We start from the raw sequence: 27,384 nt of genomic DNA, 5'->3' as shown, positions 1-27,384 counted from the left end.
GTAGCAGCTAAAGGCAGCAGCATGACCAATTTATATCAATATCTTGAACAGAGGCATTCAGTCATTTTGGGAAAACACGTCTTACTATGAGGTGCACAAGACAATCACAACAACAATCATGTTGGGGCAGCATACAGTAACTTTTCAAGGACACATCGTTCAAAACACAGGGCAGTCTGTCACACTGTAACGGATGCAGTTGTGCTGCAAATCACTAAAGATACGATGTTCCAAGGCTGGAACCATGAAGCCAAGGTTTATTCATCCTTAAAACTATCAATGGCAGGTATGTGTAACCAAGCCACGAGTATTTTGCTGAAGTTGCCCTAAATCATCTGTACAACTGAACATGTTAAAAGATAGTTGGAGTGGGAGGGGATGTTGTTTTATTCCACTTAAACAGACTATGGTCCAGTCTAACCATACAGACTTACACAACTTTGATGGTGCAGTTTATGATCGATGATTCAGCTCTGGAAAGTGTCTGCCTACAAACAGCTTACTTCCCTGATGACCATAAATGTGAGCTAATAGCCCGGGAGCTAGAAACTTGTTTTTAGTAATTTCTTTGTCATTTGAACCACTTTTTTACTTTCCTCTCTTAGGAAGCAAAGGGGAAATCAATTAAAATTGTGAATCCAGCTTGATGTGAAAAAAATCTGTGATTTGACTTAAAGGCCATATCACCCAGCCCTAACTTTAAGTCTTAATATAACTTGAACATGTAAGATTAAAATATACCTCCATCGTGATATGTTTTCATAGTTGTGGATTTCAATATGGTAGGTTAGGGGTAGTGACTTGCTACTGGAGCCATCATTCATGTACTTTGTTGCACTTCTGCATTGACCTCAGTTTTCAAACCCAGAAGTTGATTAGCAGCGATTCTTCACTTTTAAAAATAGTACAAGGCTTCTCTGTCAAAGCAAGAAATTTATTTGACTCTTGAGCTTCACCTCTGTTGCATTCATTAGAATGCTAGAACTGTTTGTACTTTGCAACACATCAGAGATGAATTATTTCAAGGTTCAGCTAACCCTAACACTGCAGCTCTGTATTTTTTTGGACTTCATCATGGTGCATGTTCCTCAGGTGCCTCAGTGGTTAGTAATTATTTGATTATGTGCATCGTCTTTATTCTTTATATTCATCTTCATTTAATTCAGGCACATTTGCAAGATGAAATTAAAAGCAAGCCACATTAGTGATTTCCTGACTGACACACTGCTTTATGTGTATGAGTAAGTAGTGGTTGTGTAATGAGGAGACAGTGTTAAAAGTGAGGGGTCCGACACTCTGGAACCATCTGCCCGAGGAGATCAGGTCTGCTGAGTCAGTGAGCTCTTTTAAATCCCTTCTTAAAACATACTTTTATCGCAGAGCCTTCCCGGATTTTATCTGAATTTCATTTGACTTTATTTTATTTTAACCATCTTAAGAAATATATTTTAAAACAATTTTATTACTTTAGAGTTCTTTTAGGGGAATTTTATGTCTTTTAAAATATGTTTTATTTCTTTATCTTGACTTGTGTGTTTTTATGATCTGCCTGTTTTATTTTGCTACCCATGTAAAGCACTTTGTAACCTGGTTTTGAAAGGTGCTCTGCAAATAGAATTATTATTATTATTATTATTAAAAAAATATGTTTCATTTCCTGTGAAAGACTAGGCTGGGATAACTTCATAGGGCTGATAGTAAGCTTTATTCTGCACTGTGAGGAGACACAAACTTGTTTCATGTAATTACATCCTTCCTACCTGTAAGTAAAGGTGATCAAATTGATCCAATAAAGGCCTTGTGTATGAGAAAAGACAAGATTATAAGTTAAAAATGTCAATTGTTAGCTTCGACAAAGTAAACATTCAGAAGTTTTCTAGTCTTAATATTTCCTTTTTCCATGAACATCTTTCTGCAAATCTTCTTTTCTGTATGACATTAAGTTGACTTTTGAGTTAGCCTAAGTTGAGGAAATAAAATGCCTCCATGAAGGTAAACCTAAAGCCAAATCTGGTAAACAAACATTGTGTATCCGTCGCAGAGTTCATCCTACATATACGGGGGTGAGGGTGAAAGGTGCATGCATTCCATTATAGTCTGAGGTTTGTACCCATCCATCATTGTTTGGTTCTCTCTAAGGGGTAATTTAAAAAAGCTTAATAATTAATAGGACAGAGTGACATTTGCATTTGTATTGGAGAGGAAAACAAGCTCTGTCTGAACACACAGAGGTGACTAACACACAACTGATGAAGACACATTCCTCTCAAATGCCAAATATTGGTCTTTGCCCTCTATCGTCTTCTCCTCACTTGTTTGTCATTCTCCTGATCTCTGTCAGTGTCACGATTCTTCAGTTTCTCTCTGCCCCCTGCTAACATTCATCACACCTGCACCAGTCCACTCCTGTATTCTCTCTCTCCCCCTGTTTTTAATTCTCACACCTTCCATCCTGTCGTGCTTGCTTCTCTGCTTGTTACTCATCAAATTTTGGCCCTTCCTCCGCCTCCTGCACGCAGCTCCTCCCTGTCTCTCAGCAGCCATGACAGCGCATGTCCCGGCCTCCCCGCACACAGTCTGACACAAGTTGCCACTACACCACTCCAGCACCACCACGGGTGCCCTGTGACATCCGAAGGAGGGGCTGGATGGCGTGAGAAGGCACTAACTGCATGGCACTGCAAACATCAGGCTGACCGGAAAGGGAGCGAGCCACGACGGCGGCTGCCCACCGGCCCCCCTCAGTCATGTGACACAGTGCAAGGCCACATGGCAAAACACGAGCGTGGGCGGAATGTGTGTGTGTGTGTGTGTGTGTGTGTGTGTGTGTGTGTGTGTGTGTGTGTGTGTGTGTGTGTGTGTGTGTGTGTGTGTGTGTGTGTGTGTGTGTGTGTGTGTGGATGACATCGCATGTAGCCTGTGGGGGCAGATGAGTGCAGTGGAGACTAAAGAGAGAGGGGTTGTGATGGCTGCACGCACAATCTTTTTAGTTGTCAGACAGAAAGAAAAGGGAGGAATCTGCTCTCTGCAGAAACACATGCCTCCCTCAGCTTATTCATAAGTGATGGACTTTTTTCATCTAATAGTGAGCAGAGACCAATATGCACCCACAGTCCTGCTTCAGTAATGTTTGAAGCTCTTTAGCCAGACACTTCTACTCATACAGGCAGACAGAAATACTGACGCATTCTGATCTGAGCAACGGGCCAAACTCAACTGAATCATTCTCTCATTATCCCAGGATATTGAATCCAAAGAAGGAGGTGGAGGGGGCAGGAAGGAATAAATATGGTGTTGAAGAGAAAGAGAGGCAGAGAGACAAAAGGATGATGCATAGCTAGCAGATGTAGGTAACAGCACGTTGCACATCCACACAATGCAGCACATGGAAAAACCTCCAAGCTGGAGTTCAAAAGAGACTTTCTGAATGAAGGGTAGATAGCAAAGCCGGTCGTGAGCAGTTTGCACAATCCTGGGTAGCAGCTGGCATCATGCCTGCTAAATGGAGCAACGTATGATGAACAGTTGAGGATCACACAATGCTACAACTACCCAACCGCATGGTGAATCACCTCCATGATGCTGTCCACCCAATGTTCCCTCCCAAGGGCTCATGATGAGTCACGCTTGTTAGTGAAGAAACAACGAAGATATTACTGCCTCTGCATCACGGACAAACTTTAAGTACGCACCTTACATTAATGTTTCTCTGAAGCTGCACAGATCATTATTTAGATGTGCGCAATGCCTCTAGTGTCTACGTGTCATATGGATAGGGCTGCCTGTGAGGGTGAACGTACAGAGAATCATAAGCTGACTCTGCAGCTCCCAGAGCACACCTGAGCATTTTAAGCAGCTTTGTGCTCATTTTGTTTCTTGATTGTTGTTTGCTGTTCTAAATTGCACTGTTTAGGTTGAACAAGAACACTCATCAATCGTGTTTTCAGCTGCATCGGCAGCTGTTTTCAGACAGATAGCCATTTTTTAAGAGATACACACAACGTTAGCATCTGGATGGTGAAAACAGTTGGATGAAGTAGCAACCTCTGAAGCTGAGAAATGCAACAAATAGAGAGGTGACAAAAAGTTCAGTTACTCAGACTGGCTCTAAAAGCAAGAATATTTCCTTAGGCCATTTGTTTCAATGCTCAAGCAGAATTGAGTGGGTCAATAGCTAGGTTCAACATGAAGTTTTATAGATACATTTTTTGAGCTAACTTGTCTATGCATGACAACTTTAAGTGATTGAATTATTGTAAAATGTGAATGTTTTAATGATACAAAGGTTTAAAGCAATGTACATGTTGCTTTGAATGACAGGTGGATGCTGGTTACTGTCCACTACGTGGCACCTAGGCTGATATAGTCACTGAACTTAGACTCTCAGTTGTGTTTATTTTGTTGGTGCCCTATGAGTTTTTTACATAAAAACATCAGATGTGTAAAATAGCTTAATGTCAGTATTAATTTTTTCAATGGAAATGTTGACAATAAGCATTTGTTGATGTTTTCCAGATCAATCAGTATTAGTAAATACCTTTACAATGTTTGTTTGTTGAATGGAGGTCTATGAAAGAGGATTGGAGCCACTGATGATTTTTTGAGTGTAACATTCTTTACGGAATATTTTTTCAGAAACTGTAAATTAACTTAAAATTGTGGGGAAATCTCAAATTAGGTGGGTAACTAATTACATCATTGTTATTTTTCCTTTTTCATAATCAAATCACTTATCTGCAACAACTTTGCGACGATATATTCTCACCACGTCTTAGCATCTTTTTTGTTGACACCGAGTGATATTTGCTGCATGTCAGCAATCAGTCTGTTTTTTTTACAGTCCACGGTAAGAAGCCAAAAATAGCTAGACATGAAAATATGTTAAGTCCCGGAATTGAATGCTCACAAAACTATTTTAGAATCAGGCCTCTGCTATCAGCATCAACTAAGGTGAATTATTTCACAGGGCAGCACAACTTGACAGAACACCTGTTAGTGATAAGCATGCCGTGCTCCATTCACCGCTCGTTGAAGCCACAGTTCCCTATGATAAGAAAGAAGTAGAAGTTAGAAACGCATTTTCAGCTAAGATGATTCAACAAAGTGAGGTATAATTCTTTCCACTCAATTTTTAACAGCCAGAAAAAAATATCTTTCTTTGAAAAAATATCATAAAAACTGTAAAATTAGACTAAAATGAATCCACCCTGCATAACCGGTTAGCTCAAACAGTGTCTGTCATTCAATTGTGTATTTAAGGCTCCAAGTTTATTCGAGACAGGATTGTTGATGGTTACTTAGTTTGTGCACTCACTGCTCGCTCTCCCACTGGAGACGTGGGCGAGTGAGAGGCTGCACGCTATGCTCCAGAAGCTCTCTTAGCTTTGTTTGTCTAATGAACAACAAGGGTTAGCTATTATCCTATATGAAATCTCATTCTGTGGGAAAAACAACAGTAACCTGCCTCATTCAACGGCTAATAAGCTGATCGCAGACAAAGGTTGAGCAGCTTTGATTGCACAGCCTCTGGGAACTCTCTAGCACCACTCTATCATCCAACTATAACTGACCACCAGAAAACCAACAATATGGGAGACAAAATGCTGCATTTGAGACTTCAAAAAGACAGTTGATAAGACACTGATTGTCTGTGTAAAATAAGTGACACACTGAGCAGCTAGAGAGACTGATATTTCCCTCAGAGGTTGGTGGTCTGCTCCATTCGGAATGTTTTTGTACCATTCTACTGGTCAGTTATTTTGAGTTTAAATTTCTGTTAAAACAAACAGGAAATTAGTCACCTTGGAACTTCACTTGTGGAGACCAAAAGATAAGAAGAGCAGTCTTTGTTATATGAATATTATAGTGCAAAATAAAAGATTAATCTATTTATACGTTTAAAATGTATATGTATATGTATGTATGTATGTATGTATGTATGTATGTATGTATGTATGTATGTATGTATGTATGTATATATGCAGTTTTTAAAAGGTGCATACCTCTTGATAAAATTCACAACCTATCCTAGAGTAAGTGGAGTGAATCTTTCATTTTGCTGTAGTTTATCTTCATTCTGTACACGTAGAACATGAGTCTATGTAAGCATATTTTCTGTTATTATGAAACCGAGATCTACTTAAATATAACCACACTGGGAGGGATACTTTATACTTGAAGATAAATGAGGAGGCTCAGGTGAGGATTAGTTCAGCCCTTGGGTGGAAATGTACTGCATTACCAATGTAAAGAACAGCTGCTGCTTTACCTGTAGAAACAAAAGTCTTCATCTCATTTAGTAAGAACTGAACCAGAAGTCAAATACAAAGAATGAGGCCAAGCCGACACAGTACTTTAACTATGTACACAATAATTAATTATTAAGCTAAAACTGACACAACTACAAGCTCTGGCAAAAATACTTAGCAACTGAAATGTAGCCTCTCACTTAAGATCTAGGAATTTTCTTAGATGATGCTAAAGTTTTCAGGCAAAAACCCTGAATTCCTCCAAAGCAGCAAATGTCTAGTAGTGTTTGGAGTACATATAAGACTGTATACAGTTTGAAAGCCTGCCTGCTGTACGGACCCAAGTGCTCATTTATCTTTCATGCTTTGTGCTGGACTGACTTGCATGGCTGTCAAGAACTGCAAATCAAAAATGTTGCAACAGCACATAACATAGGCAGAAATAGCTTGGAAAAAAACACCTGGAAAAATGTGAATTTCACCAGAGTAGATGATGTCATTGATCATAACTATAATTGCACACAAAGCGGATCATTGATGTATAAATGTATCTGTAATTCTTTGATAAGCCCAAGAAGTAGAGTGAGACAACTCTTATGTCCAGCTCTTTGTCCCTTTACTTTGTCACTTTTGTGCCATTCAAGAACAATCTGAGAAAAGATAATCAACTGAGCAAGTGTGAGTTAGCAGGCTACTTATTTATAAAGCCTAGGATAACAAGTACAGGCAGCAGTGCTAGAAATGAGTGCGACACATTTGTGTCTGAAAGAGAAACTGAGATGAAAAGTCATAGCAGTTTGAAAAAGAACCAGGGATGTGTAGGCCAATGTGGTAATTACTGGAAAAGCGGCAGTCTGAGCGTCTCAGTGGAAATGTTAAACATCTCAGACAAGGTGACTTTCTCTTAGCCAGCACCTAAACGTGTGTGTGCAACCTCAAAACTAGATGAAGGGAGTGTATAGTGGTCTGATGGAAGCTTACTTGGCTTAATGAAAGGCGTGCTGGAAGTTGCCCGACTGAGCTTGGCAGCACATCACTGGGCTTACTGGCTCTTCTCAGAATTGAGAAGGTGGTGGTGAAGGAAGGGACAAACAGCTGGGATGTAAGGGTGAAAACGGGACAGATTGAAACCCAGCTACATAGTAATGTAACTATAGTAAACTCAAAATAACATGGAGTGTTTCATTGCCATGGAAAAACAAACTGCACTTATGTGCTCACTGAACAGCATTTTTAATTGCTTAGCAAACAAATTGCTGTTAAAAAGCACTTGCATTGGTAAGTGAACACATTACCTACATTTTTAATGCTGTGTCAGTCCCCATTAACTCAGTCAAGTAGTGTGGTTAGTTGATTCACAGTTTGACTTTACACTAAAGGAAACTAGGCCATTACATGCAGTGTTCTATCAGGCTTTCATAGAGCTATCACTTTATGGATGTTTCATGAGATGTCGTTTGCTTTAATAAGTCATGTCCACTCAATCACAAGATTTTTTGTCTTATTGACCAGTTTTCTTACTCATCACCCAGTTGTGTTGAAGACTTGATTCTGATTGGTCAAGACCCCATAACAGCAATAATACATTCTCAATAGCAAAAGCAATGCCAGGGGCAGCCCCATCACACACGTCATATCAGATCAATCCACAGAAAGGAGGTTCCAGCACATTTCATTTCTGCCTGTTGACACTGTGACAAAAATGTGTTGAAGACTTGATTGTAATTTGTCGAAACCCCATAACAGCAATAATACATTTTCAATAGCAAAAACAATGCCAGGGACAACCCCATCACACAAGTCATATCAGATAAATCCACAGATAGGAGGTTCCTGCCTGTTGACACTGTGGCGAAAATGTTGGTTTCCATTAGCCTGCTAAATTGGTAGGCTAAGCAACATGGAGGATATTTAAATATTGGATCAAGTCCCGCATCCAGGCAACAGCAGCAGAGCAGAAGACTGCATTTCTAATGTAGTGATCAATACAAAGCAACTTCAAGTTTGAACATGAGGGTAGTGATAAAACCAACAGTGTTAAAAGTTGACTTAGGTCTCATTTATGTTTGAAGGTGTGATGACTGTAAAGATTTGAGAAGGAGAGATCAATTAGGACTTAGTCAACATAAGTATGGTTGTAAAATATATGTTCACCTTGTCTGACGTTACTCTTAATAGAAACATTCAGTTTAATATGAATCAGAACAAATAAGTAGGCTAATGTTCAACCATGACTTGACTATAAACTCAAATGTTCAGTGCAACGAGTGGGGACTTTTTAAGCTGTCACTCTTAAATCACTAAGTCATCTTTAAATCAATATTTTGTTTCAGTTGGTAAACCAGTAATGAGCAGGATTATGTATAACGAGCAGTTGGTTATGCAAGTTAGAATTCAGGATGAGACAAGACTCCCTCAGTTTGTACAGAGTCCTGTTCACCCTGACAGGATTATAATTCACATCCCTACCTGCTCACTGTACATGAACTCTTACATAATTCTTTCTATCAACAGTTTTCAAATGTACTTGTATCGATTGTTGTTTTGTTACTTTGAAATACTGTCACAGCGTTGACAAAGCAATTTATTCTATCTGATATTCATTCTGTCTCCTTCTTTAAACTTTAATCATAACAGTACGGAATGTGTCTGCATTATTGTGAGGATAACATCTGATTTATTGGTGTGGAGAAGGAGCTGAAATTAAAGCTGTAGTCAACCCTCTCCGATTAAAGGTGTGTGAGGCAAACATTGACGAATGAAACAGAAGATGTTTACTTGTTTGATATCTGATCCATGCCTGAAATGTCCTCCAGTGTCCTTACAGGATAGAAACTCAAAGGATTAATTACAATTCAGTTTTATAGTTCTCTGTGATGTGTCTATAGTTGAACACAGAAGTGCTGCTCTGCATGGTATAAGTGGCAGTGCAACATAAATTGTCAACAAATGCACGTTCGCATGTCTGTGAATAAAATGACTGCTGTTAATGTCTGCAGCTTGAAAAGTGTCAGCAGCTACTGCTCAGGGTTTTACATCCTGGATAAATAGATGCCAACTTTCTGATAAAAAAAAAAAAGCATGACAGTAAATTATAGCTTCAAGCTGCTGACAGCAATTGAAATTATCCATGACACATTCATTTCATCAGAACTGACATTCCTTTTAACCCTGTAATTGAGCTAAAAACAAACTTCTAAATGCAGACAGGTACAGAGGATGAATAGATAGGATAAAATTACTGATGAGGCGTAATCAAAGCAACGTCAAAAACTACAGCCTCCACGCAAGGTCCCTTGAAGATGTACTATTTTTCAAGACTGCTGCTCAACTGCAGAACTGATGTGCAGCCTTTTTTTTTTAATTTTACAGCTCGAAAGAGCCACCCGTCCCCTGTTAACAGCTATTACTTGCTGCAGAATAAGTAATGCCAAGCAAAATGTAAATAACGAGACACTTAATACATTTCTTGGCTGTACTCAAAAGCTCAAAGAGCCAGCAAATACATTACAAATGTCCCAAAACAACAACGCTTTTACGTGTTTCATCATAGACGAATATTTCTTTCAGTTTGCTGCCCATTGGGAGGCGTTTTAGCAGCACACTCAAGCTGAGGCTGCAAATTACATGTGACAGAAGCAATTTTGGGGATATTTCCTCACACACAAACTGCAGTAAGTGTTATGAATCACATTAAGCCAGGGAATATTGAAAGTCTGATACTTCCTCTGCCAACTCAGCAGCTTTAATTGATAATGCAGTTTTTTTTCTTCTGCTCTCCCTTCCTTTCAGGGAAAGTGTGCTGTTTTTTTATTTCCATCCAGCTGCACTGTTCTGAAAACTTTCATGAAAATGCAAATAGATATGAAATTGGGAATGACAAACCCGCAATTTAAAGCAAGCATTCACCTGTTTTCTATCTGTATTCATTGGAGTTTTTCCTACCTCTCTGAGACAGCCCATGAAATTGTTGCTAACTGGAGATCCAGGCAGGTCTGCAGTGCTGGGGCTCCCACCCACATAGAAGAAATCATCAGAGCCCAGCATGGTGTAGTCTTCCTGGGTGTAGCCGGTGGTGGTGAGGATCCCATCAACGGAGATGGTGACCTGTTGAGGGGCAACACATAGCCAAAGCCAAGCCATTACACTCTAGGATTCGATCGCGTGCTGTGCATAAAACACACCTCCTTCCTTGGTCTGCATTCGAAATGAGCTTTTCTTTTGAACTTTTCTTAAGTTCCACACTGAAGTTGCTCGTCTCAATTGTTTGGTACCTTGAAGCGATTTTTCTTTTTGGACCAGACAGCGTTTTTGTAGGATTTTGTTAATGGATTTTTTTGCCATAGGATTCACAGGACAGGTAAAGAAAATATGGCAGAGGCATATTTTCTTTATCTTTGATGGGGGTAAGAGAATGGATCCTAGGTTTGGTTTGGAAACTTCAGGTTGGGGGAGGGTTAGTACAATGTTCAAACCAAGGACAAATTGACTCCACTTGTCTTAGGTTTCGGGATTTATTTGGTAACTGCAGACACACACATATACAGTAAACATGTACTTGGGCACACACACTCACTCGCACACTTTGACAGGCTTGCGCACGCCTTCACTCACACGCACACTCATTCTCACACCACCAGTCCCACATTCGCCTCTCTATTGCAAACATTAACATCTATATATCCACGCACATGCAAACAAAGGGAGGCTTTTCACACCACAACAATGTGCAAACAGAGGTCACCACTGTTCGAAGGCAAATTAAACACACTTAACTGGACGTGTAAGGGAGTAAGTGGATCAATGGTGCCATACAAAGCTGGAGCATGTCACACAGGGTGCAGAGGCTCATGCACAGTCAAGACCAGAGCCCATATTCATACACATTCTCAGAATAGCTGCTGCTGATCTCTGATCAGGTTTAGCTCAGGTGTCATGGTGGTAATTCAATGTCACTGGACCACACCAATAATCTTTGATCAGGATGCGTATTCTTAGAAATGTTATGTTTATAGGCCCAGGGGCGAAGTTAGCCAAAACCACACAGACAACACTTTCACTAGCATGCTACAAAAACACACACAGGGAGGGCAAAGTGAGTGAGAAGGTGACAGGAGGGATGTGGGTGAGTGAATTAGAGTGTTAGTGGTTATTTCTGGTGACAGGGTGGAGGTTCGATGAGTTGGGGGGTGAGAGGTCGATGAGGTGTGGGCATGCCATGCGCCATAGTGAGTTGGAAACAACTGTCAGAGCTCCCGCAATAAAGGTTAAAGGGTTGCCACTTATTAGGTAGATTCTCTTTCAGGGCTCGGTGTCGAGGTCCCCATCTTTGGGATTGTGGTAAGCTTCTGTCAGTTCTGGAAGACAGTCCTCACAAAAAATGGGGACTTTTTGTGTGAAAAAAAATTAAAATAAAAAAAAAGTAAGTTGCCCTAACAGAGGCAACAAAGTTAATTTTAGATTACTTGTTGGAAATCTGCAGTAATGTGGAGGAAAGAAAGAGAAAAAAGTAAAAGCCAAAGTGAAAAAAAACAGGATGGGATATTGTGGGGTAAAGAAGGAGGTTGTTGGCAGGTCAGGGAGGAAATTGAGAAGAAGCGAAGAAAGAATTGCCTGGTAATACAAACCCATCTCCTCATTTTTTGATAAGAGTGTCTAGGATGGAACTCAAAGAGAACGAATAAAAGAAGAGAGGGGGAGGGGACACACGGCAAACCCAAAAAAAAGACAATAAGAATGATATCTACCAGACAATGTAGTTTGTTTACCATAGCGTGTCCAATGCCTGATTGCTTTCCAGAAAAAGGGGAAGAAAGGAAATCAAAAGAATAGTGAACAAAAAAGGTTGTTAATAAGGATGGACAGAAAAAAAAAAACCAAAAGCAATGATGAAGAAGTAGGATGTTAGTTAGTACATTAGTTGGTTAGATATTGGTTAGTATAAAAATGGCTTTAATCATGGATGAGTTAGTGTTGCGGTGAAAAACACTACATGGTTTGTAAGAGGTTGGCAGCAGTAATAAAGTGCTGTGTTGCCATCCTAGCCAAATTTTCTACACCAGAGTCCTGCAAGAAAAACACAGAGACAAGTACTGTAAGGCCAGGGACTGTCAGATTAAAATTTGTGTAGGATGGCATTCACTCCAACAAAACTTGTAGTGTTTTTTCACCCCTTTCCTAACAAAGTGTGCCTTTCAAGAGGAAGAACATGAGAGTGAAAGAAAGAAAGAAGACAGATCTGTAAAAAGGAAGAAAGAAAGACAGAAGAGGGTGGGCAAGCAGCCCGCGGCCCTTCGCTCCTAACCCCCTAAACTGTTGAGATTTTCTGCTACAACTATTTACTAACCTGTGAGAACAAAGCTTACTGTAAGGGAGGGTCAGGAAACAGGCGCTTACTACTTCTGCTCTGAGAGCTACACTAAATGCTGTCTCACCTTTCAGACAAACCAAAGGTCGACCAAGACAAAGAACAACTGCACACACTGCAGCTAACAGTACCTGCTTACATCCCCAAGTATCACTATCTATCTCCTCTCTTTCTACAGCCTTGTGTACACGCCTCTGACTCATTCTAGCTCCACCCAGCAGCAAAACAAGCTTTTATATCACATCAAGAGACACTAAACAATATCTGTCAAGTAACAAATTCTGCTTGTGCACAACAGATGCACATCTTTGAAGGCAATGTATTTCTATCTTTAAAAGGCATCATGATCATCTGAGCTATAAATACTGTATTAATGGATGGCTCAAAGGCAAACACTTTCTGCCTGGCTTTAAAGTCACAGTCTTTATTCTACACAAGCAAGAAAACAAGAAGATAGCGACAGCGCCTGATGGAAGTGTCAGCTGAGGGGATTGTAAAGCAAAAAAGAATGATCAAACAACTTTAAAAGCAGCTGATAAACAGGAGAGAGGAAAACACCTAGCATAATGCTAAATTCACTTAACTTTCATTAGCATTCCAAATATCTGCTTCCTCTTGCTTTTGAAACAACTTATCAAGTGAAGAGAAATTAAACGATGAATCAAATTAAAAAGAATCGATGTAATCATAAAGACAACTTAAAGTTAGATGACATCAGTCATAATGTTTCTGAACTGTGGCAATGGAATGACAACCAGTCAGAACAAGGTGACATTCTTATAACACCAGCTCTCTCTCAAAGCTCTAGGAAGCAGCTAATCTAAAAGCGAAAAAATAAAAAAAGAGAATCCGCCTGTCTCCAAACTCCGTCCATCACGGCTCCCCCCGATTACCTGTCTCAGGTTGCGTGTCACTTTGATGTCGTGCCAGGCGTTGTCATTGAATTTTCCGTTGACCGGCTCCACGATGGCCTCGAAAGCCCCGGAGCCCAGATTGATGACAAGAGAGACAGCCCCATCTTTAAGCGCCAGGTTGACATAGTCTGCCGACTTCCCCGTGTGAAGGAGGAGGCCGTTGCGTTGCCATGTCTTGAAGGACAGCGTGATCTCGTCGCTGCTGCTCTGGATGGGGTTCTGTGAGAGGTCGTAGCAGAAGTACTCCGAGCCGCGGAAGGTGGCTACATTTTCCTCCCTCGCTGAAACGACAAGAGAGGAGAAAAATAACGTTACTTTTATTAAACTCAGAGAGGATAAGTGGCACTCAAGCTTGCTGTGATTCACCATGTGTTGTGAAAATCGTGTTTTCCTCATGAGTTTTGGGCAAAACAACAACTGCAGCCCTGCAGTCATTATCACATTCTTTCAGCACATATCGTCCAATGTTTAATACATGAAACAAGCCCAGCATCCGTACTGGCCCCTGCATCAATCATGAAGCCGCCTCAGTAAATATGAGAACCACAGTACACTGCAGAGAAGGCTACTTTGAGCAAACACACAGGCACACACAGAATGCAGCGCTCACCATAATTACAGCTATGATAATCCCATCATTCAGTTCAGATCATAAAATCCTATCGGTGCGACCGAGGGTTTAGGTTTCCCTTACAGCCCCTAGACAGACAGACTACTCACGATGGAACACTATTCCCCGCTAATGGTGCGCATAAATCAAACATAGCCTGATTTTACAGTTTTATATCACTCTGCTGTTGCAAAGTGACTTCCTGGACCCATTTTTTAGATCGACACTGAGAGTAAGGTGAGACAGCTTCAGACAGAAAAGTGAGGGGAGGCTTGAAGATGGATGGAAAGAGTGAGAGGGCGAAAATAAAAATTGCTAGGCTGACAGAAGAGAAGACTCGAAAAGAAAGAAAGAGTAGGGTTTCCTTACGACCTGTGATCAAATAATTGACACTCCTGCTGCCTCTTAAAAAGTGGTTCTACAAGCTCCATCCAGCTCCGGTCTGGGTGTATCTGTTCAAGACAAGGTCAGGCTCACTGTCAATTATTTACACAGTGTGTTAAGTTGGACACAGCACCACAGACCAAAAGGTCGGGCATGAAGATTCCTCCTCCGAGAACACTCTGTTCAAGGCAGCATCTTTCAGAAATTGCAACCTTCAGAAAAAAAGCCCTTTCAACATACCAAACCAAACAACCTCTGCAGCACTTGGTAACAGTAACTATGTCATTACATGCCAACAATACCATTTTCAATGTGTCATTTTATTTCCACTGCCTCCTGCATTTTGCTTTTGTGTACTCGCTGAAAAGTCATGAGGGTCGAGGAGAGAAAAAACAAGCACAAGCAGGAAGACAGAAGAGAGAGATGAGAGAGAAAGCGCTCGGGCTGCAGGCTGTGAAGCGTCAGTTTGTTCTGTTGTTTTGTGGATCAGGCTATATGTAAACATGAGGGAGCAGCCGTGTGGATCTGGCAGACAGATACAGAAGGTGGAAGAGGAAAAATGAAAATGTGAAGAGAAACAAAAAGGAAAAGGAAGGGAGGCTGCAGGATGATGAGGTGCTGATTCCGGTTGTGGCGAAATTCCACCCCTAGGCAAAGTATGTGTCTTTGCATGGCACAGAGGCATGAGGAAATGGCATGAGAGGTAACAAAGGCCTTGTGGAACACTCATCCATGTGTCAGGGAAATATGTAGTCATTATTAAAACTGAGACTGTGCAGCACTGAGAGGCAGCAGAACAGTGGAATCAAAAAGATCTTCTTCCTCGAATTAGGAATGTTGTGACATTCAACTCACTACACAATACAGGATGCTTTACTATATGTTACAACACAATAGGATAGGATAAGATACGATACAATACAATTTACAACAAGGTGTCATTTGGTGTGATACATACCTTAGACCACGAAACAATATGATACAATAGCTATCAACACTACAATACAATAGCTAACAACACAATACGATACAATAGCTAACAACAATTTACGATACAATATCTAACAATAGCTAACAACACTATACGCTAAGATAGCTAACAACACTCTTCAATACAATAGCTAACAACATTTTATGATACAATAGCTAACAACATTTTATGATACAATAGCTAACAACATTTTATGATACAATAGCTAACAACACTTTATGATACAATAGCTAACAACACTATACGCTAAGCTATATAACAACACTCTTCGATACAATAGCTAACAACATTTTAAGATTCAATATCTAACAACACTATAAAATACAATAGCTAACAACACTATGAAATACAATAGAAAGATAGCTAACAACACTGTATGATAGAATACAATGTGATTGCTAACAATACATTACGATACGGTACTGTACGGTACAGTGTGGTATATTACGAAACAGAAATATGCCAAACTGGTCAGGGAATATATGCGTAGTCCGCTTCGTATCATCAGAGTCTGAAATCACTTATTTGCATCTTTGTCATCTGCAGCAATGTCTGTATGCCTCCATTCAGCCACAGATGTAAGAGACATAATGATGTTGAACAAGAGAAGTCAAAGGCAGATAGCACCGTCTGTGCTTAATTAAGAGTATTAAACCCACTTTGATCTTGCAGGTTTCATTTGGTCTTAATGTTCCGATCACTGTTTCTTATGTTTCTTTGTATAGAATCTAAGAAACTGCAATGGCATTATCTACATTAAAAAAAATATGAAATATTGCTGCAACAAAATTTCTAGTACACAAAAAGTATGGCTGGAAGTAGTGAAGACAATCATTAGCAGCTAAGACAACTCTTTCCATAAGTTTTAAATAAACCAATCAGAGAATCTTTGAAATGACTGATAAAGTATGCATTTATATATCTACAGTGTGGTTACTTTGCATTCAGTGTCAATAATACAACATGTCTCTCACTCCTTGCTCCAATTGGCTTTACTGTACATCTGGACGAGTGCTGGCCACAAGCCTCTGGGGTTCCTGAGCTAGAGAGAGTCCTTGAAACAGTTGGCACTATAACCATGATCTGTAGAAATGCACCGCTGACACTGGTGGGCCTGCTGTCATATTTTGCCTGGAGGGCCCTTGCATATGGCTGATAGCAAACTAAAGGCAGTATGGGGAAAAGGCTGACTGTCCTTGCAAGCCTGACTCTAGTTTATTAGTTTCCTGTTACTTTAACATACTGAATAGACAGTAACTGGTGAGGATTTACCCATCCAAAGGTAGAAAAGTTATTAAAAAGACAACTCTAATCATCCATGTAGCATACTTGAATTAAAAGTTTCACTGGATGAGACATGCTTCAGAAAGTTTGAAGTTAACTGACATTTTCTTCTCCAACATTAATGGACGTGACAACACTTTTACATGCAAAACATCAACAGTGTTACCCACACATTGACTATGGACAGGTTGCCCAGTTATATAGTGGATGATCTCCACTATGATAGAGAGAAAGAGAGAGACAGGTTGGTACGTCCCTGCTTTTAATTTTAATTAAATTTTTTTTTTTTTTTTTTAGTTGTGACATCTCATGTTAAATATTGACCTTCTTAAGTTGTCTTTATTAAAGTGTTGTGCAGACGGTTGCTGCCATTGTTATTCTGCACCATTAGATTTTGATCATTTTGAGTCCTTAAAGCTCCAGTGAGGAACTATTGGTTTCTGTAAATTCTGGCTCCTCGTTTGGACGAGCAGTGCCTTTTGACTCTTTTATCCTGTACATTTTGAAGTGATTTGTTGTAACCAAACATAATCATCCTGCTTATTCTGACAGACAAATTTATTATTTATTTAATGTTTGCTGTGTATAATTTGTCTGACACCTACCCTGTGGCAGCCGTTTCAAACATCAAGAATAACTACATAGAAACAGTCAATCGTGTTGCTAATTGTCTTGTTTGCTTTCTTTGTTAGTTCCTAAAGAGGCATCAATGTTAAATTCAGTCTGTATCGTAACCAGTTAAAAACTCTTCAGTGGAGCTTTAACAAAAAGCCTTTTTCCACTCACAGCTCACTGGTTTTGAGATTGGGATCTGGAGAGAAACCTTTTAAAACAAGGGCGTCTTATTTGTAAAATATTCTGCTGATGAAGAAAGTGACTTGAGCAAACACATTAATAGAACAATGGGTGTGTGTGAATGTGGATAAGAGAAGTTAAGGGAGCAAGGTGGGCAGGTTAAAGTTGTGTTGGAATACAGAACAATTGCCAGATGTATAAAATAACCCAATATAAATGGAGTCAGTATAATAACATTACTTATGCATTGATGCACATATCCGTATGTTCAAGTTAGCAATGACCTCAAAGCATCGTGTTTCCTCAATACAGCAACAGTAATTTAGCAGGTCTTGGTCTGGTATAATGAAATATTTCCACAGTAGTTTTTAATGTAGACTAAGTATAACATATAGTGGGGGGGGGGGGTCTTTTTTTCAACAGAGCCTAGACTCCTTGTGTCTTCTTCTAGTGTAATAACACTGAATCTTTATTATACTGTATCATCATTGTAAGAGACAGAACACCTGTATAATGTGTGGACTCATTTATCCTATCAGTTACATTTTGACACGTACTAACACTCAATTTGAAGGCTACCACTCTATAGAAGATTTGACTTACTGTATGAGTATTAATTATGATGATGTAATTAAAAAGTAGCTATGGAGCTTTAAAGGCTATCAGTGTATCATAGCTGCTATGAATAATAGAGAAAGCAAATTGATATAATTTAATATTTGTGCACCTCAGCAGTATTAAACTGGTGGTAAGTGTATACGGATCCATAAAAACCAGGGGAAATGTATTGCCTGTTGAGACATGTTCTGCACAGATCTGTGGCTTTCAAATCGATCATATCACGGGGTCACTTTCCCTTATTTTCGCCATAGTCATCAATATTCCATTTGCAAGCAGCAAAGCCCGTGCACCGAGGGCCGGGGTTCGATTTCAAAATCCACTGCAAGCAATTAGCTCCTTCATTACCATCTTCTACTTTCTTCCGCTCCCCTGCGCTGCACACACCCAATGCTGCCCTGCTCTACAGTCTGACCCTGAGGGCCTTTGAGGAGAGAGCGCCGTCCCCTAACGGAGCTCCGGTCATTGACCTTCAACCTCCTTAAGATCAACACAGGATATCAAACTGTCCCTAATCACTGTGGGAGGCGATCAGATGAGTTTAACGATAGGATTAAAGACAGGAAGTGATGTGATTATTGTGGCAAACTACAGAGTACTCTCACTGGAGATGTTACAGCTGTGAGACTACCAGGAACATAAGCCTCGTGCTAGCTGAGCAGTTAACAGCAGAGGTAGCCTAAATGATGGTGATGTGAACTCAGTCTGCGCTGACAACAAACCCGTCCAATGTATGTTTTCTCTAATTTTTAAGATAGACTAGCCTGAAGTTCCAGACCTAGACTTAGAAAGCTGGCACATGCTTTTAGCCATCGTTGTTCTTGTGACATCCTCTGGAACAGAAGCCATTCAAGGTCGTTGTGTCATCCCAAACAGTGCCCTCAAATCTGAAAACCTATGCCTCCTTCCGACCCCTTACCTCTTACTTTCTCTCACCTACATTCTCTCATGTATACGTCCATTCTCTTTAATCATCACTGAAGAGAGAAATTATTATCACTTGCTAATAACACAATGGTTAGCTTACTGCAGACAAACAAGGCTCACACTAGCCATGCATTCATGCAACTTACAGCTCAATGGTGAGCTACTAAGTGTCAAATAAATTTGGAGCATCATGGCTGATGTCTCTCTTCAAAGGCAGGCAGCACTGTCAGACAGGCTTAAGTTAGAGGGAGATTTGGTGGAGTATATTGCAGGATATTTCCACTCCCAAATTACTACACATGTACCACTGCAAAATATTAAAGGGGAATTCCAGTTTTTTAAACCCTGACCCCCTTTTAAATATTTTAGGCTCAGAGTTACTTGGAACAAACGCTCTGTAATTGCTCCAGTGGACTGCTTTAGCCAGCAGACATTTTAAAGATATGAAATGTCTTATAGCAAATGCATCAATTTATCCCTCCTTTAAGAGGTTAACTTATCCAATGTATCTGAAACACAGAATGTATAAGAAGATGGACAGTACAACCGCTCCGTGAAAGTGAAGCCAAAACAATTGGAGCGTCTCAAACTGACTGGCTGCACTATGTCTTAAAGCCCGCCTCCTCCATTATAACAAATGGGACATGGGTTAAACTATAAAATCAAAATACAGGTCAAATATATTTGTCGTACACATGGTTCCTGTCATAGCAGTTAGTTATTATCATGCTGATTTGAGCAGAAGTGTCCGTTTTCCTGAAAAGTTTCGTTTTTTGATGCTAAAAAGAGTGGGTGTGACATCATGATTGACAGCTCTGCATTATTTAACAGTATAATCAGGACGGTGCGTGCTACTCAAAGTGATCTCAGTCAGCAGCACAGCAGCTCTCTCTCTCCTCTCGTCAGCGCACACATAGGAGTAAGAAACCATGTTTGGATGAATACTCAGTGTCTGTCATTAAACTTGGTGCCAACACGCCATTTACCAAAATCAAGATCCTAGTATATCAAATAAAGGAGTCACGTCTTTGCAGCTTTACAACGTGCCAAAGAAATGTATCACAGCCTTGATGAAATTTTCATATGGTTTGGCTTTCTAAGAAGTGCATAAACAAAACTTGAGTAGATCCATTAATGTCAGGCAAAAACTACATAAGAACCAAACACAGGAAGTAATGAAGTCGGCACATATATGTATTTAAATCGGTGCATTTATCATTGATGTGAAAAGGTTACAGATGAACACTGAGGAAATGGGGCTGCTTGTTTACATCTGCTTTAATTGGTAGTTTGTATGCATGTATGTGCTGCTTCTCTGTGTCTGCTTTAATGTTTTGTTTGATGCATTTATGTGGCTGCTTCTTTATATCTACGTTAACTGTTAACTTGAGTATCTATGTTACAGTGTTATATACCTTATTTCCCAAAAGCCTAACCAGGGACAAGGACTGCAAATTAGCAACGGCTTGAGGTCCTATAAACACTGCATCAGCTGCAATTTAATTAGATGTAACAATGCCCACATGAATTGTCCCTGTCAAATAAACTGATAAACAAAGAGAGACCGCCAGGCCCCCTGATGATGCAAAGTATTGAACCACAACTACTTACATTTTTTTTCTTTGACCAACATGTTTTGGTAAATAAATAAAAAGAAATAGATATTTTAAATATCAGTAAATTGTACCATCATTCTGTGGAAAACACTGCAAAATTAAAAAAATTGCTGAAGTTTCAAAAAAATTCCAAAATAAACCTTCAAATTCAATCTGAGATGCAAAAGTCCTGACGTTATTTTCCAGACATGAACTGTACACAAACTGCGCTGAATGTGTTCTCCTCATGACGACTTCCACGATACAAGGTGAGGTTAAAGCGAATTGTCACCCTGACACTTCTATTCTCATCTTGTGTTTTTCGTAACCTTGTGATGCTGCGGCAAACGACCTGTCTGATGTTTTTGATGTCTGCATGAACAGAAGAGTGACAAAGAGAGAGACAAAGACTGAGAGATAAACATAAACAAAAGTGACACGACGGAAGCAAAAGAGACCTGAACGAAGCAGAAGAGAAAGATGGAGGCTGAGACAAGAGGAGGAGGAAGAGTAAGGAAAGGGACGGGGCTATACAGATTTTGGGAGACAGGGCAGTGCAGGGAGAGTGGAGACAGAGAGTGGCAGATGGAGGAAGTAGACATAGAGACACATTGAAAGGCCATCCAAAGAAATGAGGTGAAACAGAGTGTTAGCACTCGCAGTGAAGAGCTGTCCCTGTAGCTCGTGATTCCAGCTGTGATAAACCTTATTACCGTACCTGTTATCACAGCACACCCACCAAATCCCACTCCTTCTTTCTCCCCCTTCACCTCCATCAAAGCGCACAAATACCACCACAAATCCAGCAACTTCTCAGACTCTATCTTAGAGTCTGAGGGTTTTATCCAGTGGTTAATCCCCCGATGAACAGCTTTTTAAATGTGAATCTGAAAATGGTGATTTAAAAAGATTCTTAATAGACATCCCGCTGTAAAAAACACTTCATTTAGAGTTCAGAAACCACCATTACTTGCTGTACAAGCTCATTTTATTGCAATATTTACAAAGCGCATTAATAAAATAAGCCCCTCTCAACTTCAAATATGTTCCAGCAATAGAAATTGCTGCGGGGAGAAACGAGGCGAACGTAGAAGAAAGCAGCATCTTGACTGCGACAGAGTATGACTCATTATGGTTGACTGGAAAGTACAGCATATGGAGGGGAAACAGGGTGGTCAGCGTCTACATTATTTGGAAACACTTAGTCTACAACTCTGTGATGACCCTCAGTGGGCTGCTCGTTTGTCAATAGATCTGCACTGATAGCAGCTCAATTGGCTGACTTGGTGTTTCTGATTGTTGGGAGATGTGCGTAGGCTAAAGTTAGGGAACTTGTAGAGCAAGGGGAAATAGCAAGAGTGTGAGAAAATGTTAATGCACTTTGGACTTGCATTTTGATGTTTTGTGGTACTGTATCAATCACCAAATAATCCTAAATGCTATGACAAACTATCCCTTTATGTAAGGGATGATGTATGGTTAATAGGTAGTTATAGGCTGGTGATTTAGGTTAAACATGGTTGAAAACATGGTTAGAAATGGATGATAGCATGTAAGTCAAATAAATGTATTAGTGAAGTTTATGTAGTAGTGTGTTCCTCTACCTGTACTTTCTCCTCCATTCCCCATGCAAGTGTTAGAGATGTTGTCATGTGATTTGAAACTAAAGCAGCCTCTAAGCCAGGACAAGTCTTTCCCTATTGTCATTTTTTCAACTTGTGTTTTAGCGTGAACTCAAAAAGGAAGAACATTCGATAACTTGAGTGATTTTGTGAGATCATTGTATCTGTTACAAATCTGGACTGCTTTACTTTCTGATTCGCCTCATGTTTTCTATGTGCACAACATGGTGTCCTCTAAAAATTTGGGACCACTGGATGTCATTTTCTTATGTATAGCATTAATGTGGACATAGCCCTCGGCTCCCTTCTGGCTACAGGCAGTAACAAGCTAGTCACTGTCACCTTGTGTGTGTTTTTTCTTCTGGGTCTGTGTGCATGTGTGTGTGTTTATGTATGCTACTGAAGCTCCTCATTGGCTGCTGATGGTCCAGCCTCCGTGGAGTGAGTAATGAGGTTTGGAGTGACAACAGGGGGGATGGTGTGAGTGGCGGGAGTGAACGTTGGAGGGATGGAGGGTGTCTGAAGAATGGGGGCAGGCGCCTGAGGTCCAATCCCATCAACTGAGGCAATTGTGCGGAGCGAATACTGGTGTGAGGAGGTGGGGGGCTGAGGATGAGTTTGCAAAGGAGATAGAGGGAGTCAGACAGAGTTGTGGTGCTGGCACTCTTATTCCTAATACTGGATAGTTAAGAGTAGAGGGGAGTTTTGGAAACACATATAAGAGGGTTGGAGTGAGGACAGTGTCTCGGACTAGTCTGTAATGGATCTTCCCAATGCTACCAGAAACTAGGAGAGCTTTTAAAGATGTTAAGCAACAACCAACAGAATCTAAAACATGGGGATAAATAGGCACATTAACTTACTACTGTTTTCATTCAAAGTCTTACTCAATAACCAGCACACAGCTTTGGAATAGTAAAGTAGCTCCAGAATGTAAAACAAAATATCAAAAATGTTCACAAGCTGATTTAGCTGCCTGACCTGTTGCCTGCTTTGAAAAAAACAACTTGCATCCATTTAGAGTCTGTTCCTGTCAGTAATAATATGCTATAATTAGAGAATGAAAACCTTCTGTCTTTTAAAAAGAGGAACTCAGAGCAGCAGAGCGGTGAGTGCATGGTATGACTGTTGATGGAATCAGTGTTGACGTGAATGTGAGTTATTGTGGTAGCAAGAGGTATTATGTAATCCTTCATGTTTTCTTCCTCTTCTTTGTTGATGATGCACTGGTGACCGGACCAGATTTGTTGCCTTGGAGTTACATGGACATGACCCTCTGAGATAGAATGTACTGAGGTTGTCAAATGTATCGAAACTATTCAATAGCACCTGCTTTAAAATGATGCAATCCCCATTATTTTCTTACCTTTGATAGTATCAAAAGAACAGATATGTATGAATCTACAGATTTTCACCTTAGGCTGCTGAGAGTAAAAGAGAAAGAGAGATCAAGTACTGAGAAAAGAGAGTGACGGATGAAACAAAAGCAAAGCAGTCTAATACAAAATTAAGATGCTATTTTCTGAGTGTTTTACAGTAGTTACGCTCTGAGGAACTTAAACAAACATCCACGTCTCCTCACAAATGAGCAGAAAGGTGCAATACTTTGATTGTTTGATGCTGAGGTTGCGCTTTTATCTTTGCCTGCTGTGTGTGTCTCCCTGCTCTGCCTTCCATCACAGATTCTACACCACTTACCCTCCTCATTCACAGGTCAGCAAACACCAGCATTTGGTAAAGTCCCTTTGGTGACTCATGAAGATGCATGTGTGATGTATATCTGTGGCAGACAGACTGAGAGCAGAGTAGAAAGACAGCCGTATCACCTGGTGCCTTTGATTTTTTTATGGAGCTTGGCACCACTGCACAACAACTCGCGCTATAAAATGATACATCAGAAGGAAAATTACAAAAAAAAAAAGACGAGCAACGCTCTCTCTGCAGATACAAACACCACCACACACTTCTTCTGGATTATTATTGATAATTCAAAGTAAAAATGGCCAAACTGGCACCAGAACCACATGGTTTTTCGTAGCCTTAGCCTCAGCAAATATAAAGTAACCACAAGTTTTACAGAAAAAAAAGATGCTACTATGAGTATATATATGTTGGAGCCACCTTGTGCTCCTGAATGAGATGCAAGAGGGTCATGACCAAGTATGGGTATTTGACAACCTTGCAGAGGAAGTCAATAGAGAAGCTGAGGCAATCCTTGGAAATTGCAAGAACATCAATTGAACCAGCAGAACAAACTGTAAACCAAATTTATCACATCTGCTCTCATTATCTGGCTGCCTTAGTTTCTGATTTAGTCTGCCTTGTGAAAGATTAGTCAAGAAAATGATCAGGTTCATATTACTAATTCAAATCATTCAGATTGCTAAGCAACAGGGAGCAAGCTGGTCAGGCATGATGATGAAAATATAAAGCAGTTAAAAACTTGTTTCCTAGCTGCCTATGGAGAGCCAGAAGGCAGCATCCATCAGCACTTTAAGGAAAAAAAAAGATATGAGGGATGTCCATGGGCAAATGTGCCATCCTTGAAAATACTGCTCTGCTGGAGGAAACATCCTGACACAGCTCCCACTTTTACATTTTGATGACATTGTTGAGTCGGTCATTGTCTGGTGTTCAGCTCTTGGTGTGTCTATAGTGTCAAATATTGATTGAATTACTGTGCGCTGCCGGCACAGCATTCATAAATCCCTGAGTGGTTTCCCTTTTTTAAATGGCTGTAACTGTGGATTACAATACTATGAAGTCATCCTCGGTCTGCATTATTTCCGTCAACAATCAAACCATCTCTGACGGTATGTCTCCTGAATGCGTGCTATTGCATCAGCCTGACAGCTGCCATCCTGAGCCAAAATGGGAAGTGACGGCAGCGAGCATTGTGTCGGTTTCGTATTCTCCCCCATCCTGCAGAAGAAGAAGTGTTCTGATGGACTTGCGTCACTCTCAGTCTGTGTGGGTTGTGAGTTATTTGTTTTCATCTGCCTGCCTGACACATGACATATTTTAGTAGAAATGTGCTTTTCTATTTGGGATCCCAATCATTTAATTATTTTAAGCCTCAGAGAATAGATTCATTTGTTTTATGTATCGGACTACCTTTGTGAATTGCTGTGGGCATTGTGAATGTATTATGTGTGTGAATAGCTCTTTAACAGAGTGTATATGTGTCTGTTTGTTACAGCGTTTGTATCAACAGTGGCTGGCTCCATGGAACAAGGTTTCAGGCAGGCGGGGCCTTCCCTGGAGCCTGTCAATCACCCTGACTGGCATTGCCTTATTGGCTATTATCTCTCCTGTCAGAAGGCCGGCCGTGCCTCCACCTCACCACATCAGTCTCTGTCAGTTCACATGCTGCCTGTGGATAGAGTCGTGGAGCATGACGCTGCATGCTACTGTTATCATTATTTTTAGTGACATTTGCTGTTTCAGCCCAAGACTCCATCAACAAACGTCCCCTTTTGCTCTGCTGGTGCAGCTACAAGAAAATACTTAATTTGTTAAATGAAAAAGAACTTGCATCAGAGATTATTTCAAGTTTTTTTAAAAGCCTTTCTGTATTTTTCTCCACTGATGTGTCTCCCTTTATCACCTTATTGACTGTGCAGCTTTACGTAGCCTCAAAAAGCTACTGTATATTACTGCTTTCCACCCACACATGCCGGAGCTGCAACTGTGCACACAAAAATAAACTAAGACATCCTCTTAGCACAGTAAAATCACAATGCAATTATGCATTAAGTGTCTTTGATTGGCTGTATATTTGTCAATTTAGGATAAATTCCAAGCCTTTGCATACAGCAAATTCAACTTTATGTGTAGTCTTCCTCAAACTTTTTCAAGGTATGGTTGACTGTAAGTTCAGTTATTCCTTCAATGCAATGTTGTTGTTTTCTCCCCAGGTATGTTTGCTTCTTTTGTTGACACAGTTTCTAAATGCAGAGAGCCATATGGGAGATATGAGAGACAATGTACACCCATATCAGTAATTACCATTGTGAGGTGAATGGAGAGGTTTCCTACTTGGAGCAAACCAAATGTGTACCAAGGTCTGCATGTGATGTCACGACAAAATGACAAACTAAATGCCAATTTAAAAAGCAAATTGGATGCCACAGTACACAGAGGCTTGGATGATTGTTATTGCTGTTACAGTATGCAATTAGTGGGGCTTGAGAAACCAAAGCAATACAAAGCTAAGGCAAGTCTTCAGGGAAATTCCAAACAGATATTAAATTCAAATATAATAACATTTGAAGATGGAAAAAGTAGTAAATACTATTAAACTGGGATAATACAATAAAAAACACAATTACGTTTATTAGGGCTGATGATGACGATGAAACGTTGTCACGCTTGCTAACTGACACCAGAATTATGAGTTACACTAACACTTTATTATTATTCTAGGCTGGAAATACTGGTTAAATGTCAACGTGCTAAGCTGTCATACAGCCAGCTACCACGAGCCAGGCCTGCATGTTTTGCGAATGGCTACTGCCATAATGCTATAATGCTCTACAACCAACACAGATGACAGGTGACATCGTGTAGCTCAGCGCTGTTAGGCAGTATTTTGAAAATTGAGATAAAATTGTTTGTAGGCTGTGCCAGGTTACACTGGCATATAACCATTTGACAGGAGCAATGTATAACCAGTACAGTCATCTGTTTGTTATCCTAGAGGGAGGACTGAAGGCTGGTGGTGCTAGCTCTGCTAACTTTAGCCAGACTCAGCAAAACATGTTGACATTGCTTCCTTGCAAACACTGTGTTCCTGTCTTGAGCTACGTTTGTTTGATATATTGCAGTCAATATAGACTTTTCTTATGGTTGACTTGTTGAATAATCAGAATTTAAATGTCCGTCTATACAAATAGGAAATTAGTCACTTCAGGATATCTCTGAAGTAAATGTGTAATGCAAACATTACATTTGATTTGGATAAATTGATCAATGTGTCTTGTGAAGGCACAAACTGAGCTTGCTCTATGGATCATTTTTCCCATTTGAC

General features: G+C 40.2%; 1 protein-coding gene across 1 annotated transcript in view; it reads right to left on the bottom strand.

The window, feature by feature from the left end:
* The window catches only part of LOC117824170 (neurexin-3b), a 258,052-nt gene extending 244,439 nt beyond the window's left edge, over positions 1–13,613 (bottom strand). Inside the window, exons 1-2 of the mRNA XM_034699575.1 lie at positions 13,509–13,613; positions 10,194–10,355 (exon numbers count right to left, since the gene is read on the bottom strand). Of these exons, the coding sequence (XP_034555466.1) occupies positions 10,194–10,295 (102 nt within the window). The 5' untranslated portion in view covers positions 10,296–10,355; positions 13,509–13,613. The remainder of the gene's footprint in view (positions 1–10,193; positions 10,356–13,508) is intronic.
* Between the last annotated feature and the right edge of the window lie 13,771 nt (positions 13,614–27,384).

Source organism: Notolabrus celidotus, chromosome 13 (genome assembly GCF_009762535.1).
Source record: "Notolabrus celidotus isolate fNotCel1 chromosome 13, fNotCel1.pri, whole genome shotgun sequence".
In the NCBI taxonomy this organism is placed as follows: domain Eukaryota; kingdom Metazoa; phylum Chordata; class Actinopteri; order Labriformes; family Labridae; genus Notolabrus; species Notolabrus celidotus.
This window is presented reverse-complemented; position numbering and strand designations above follow the sequence as displayed.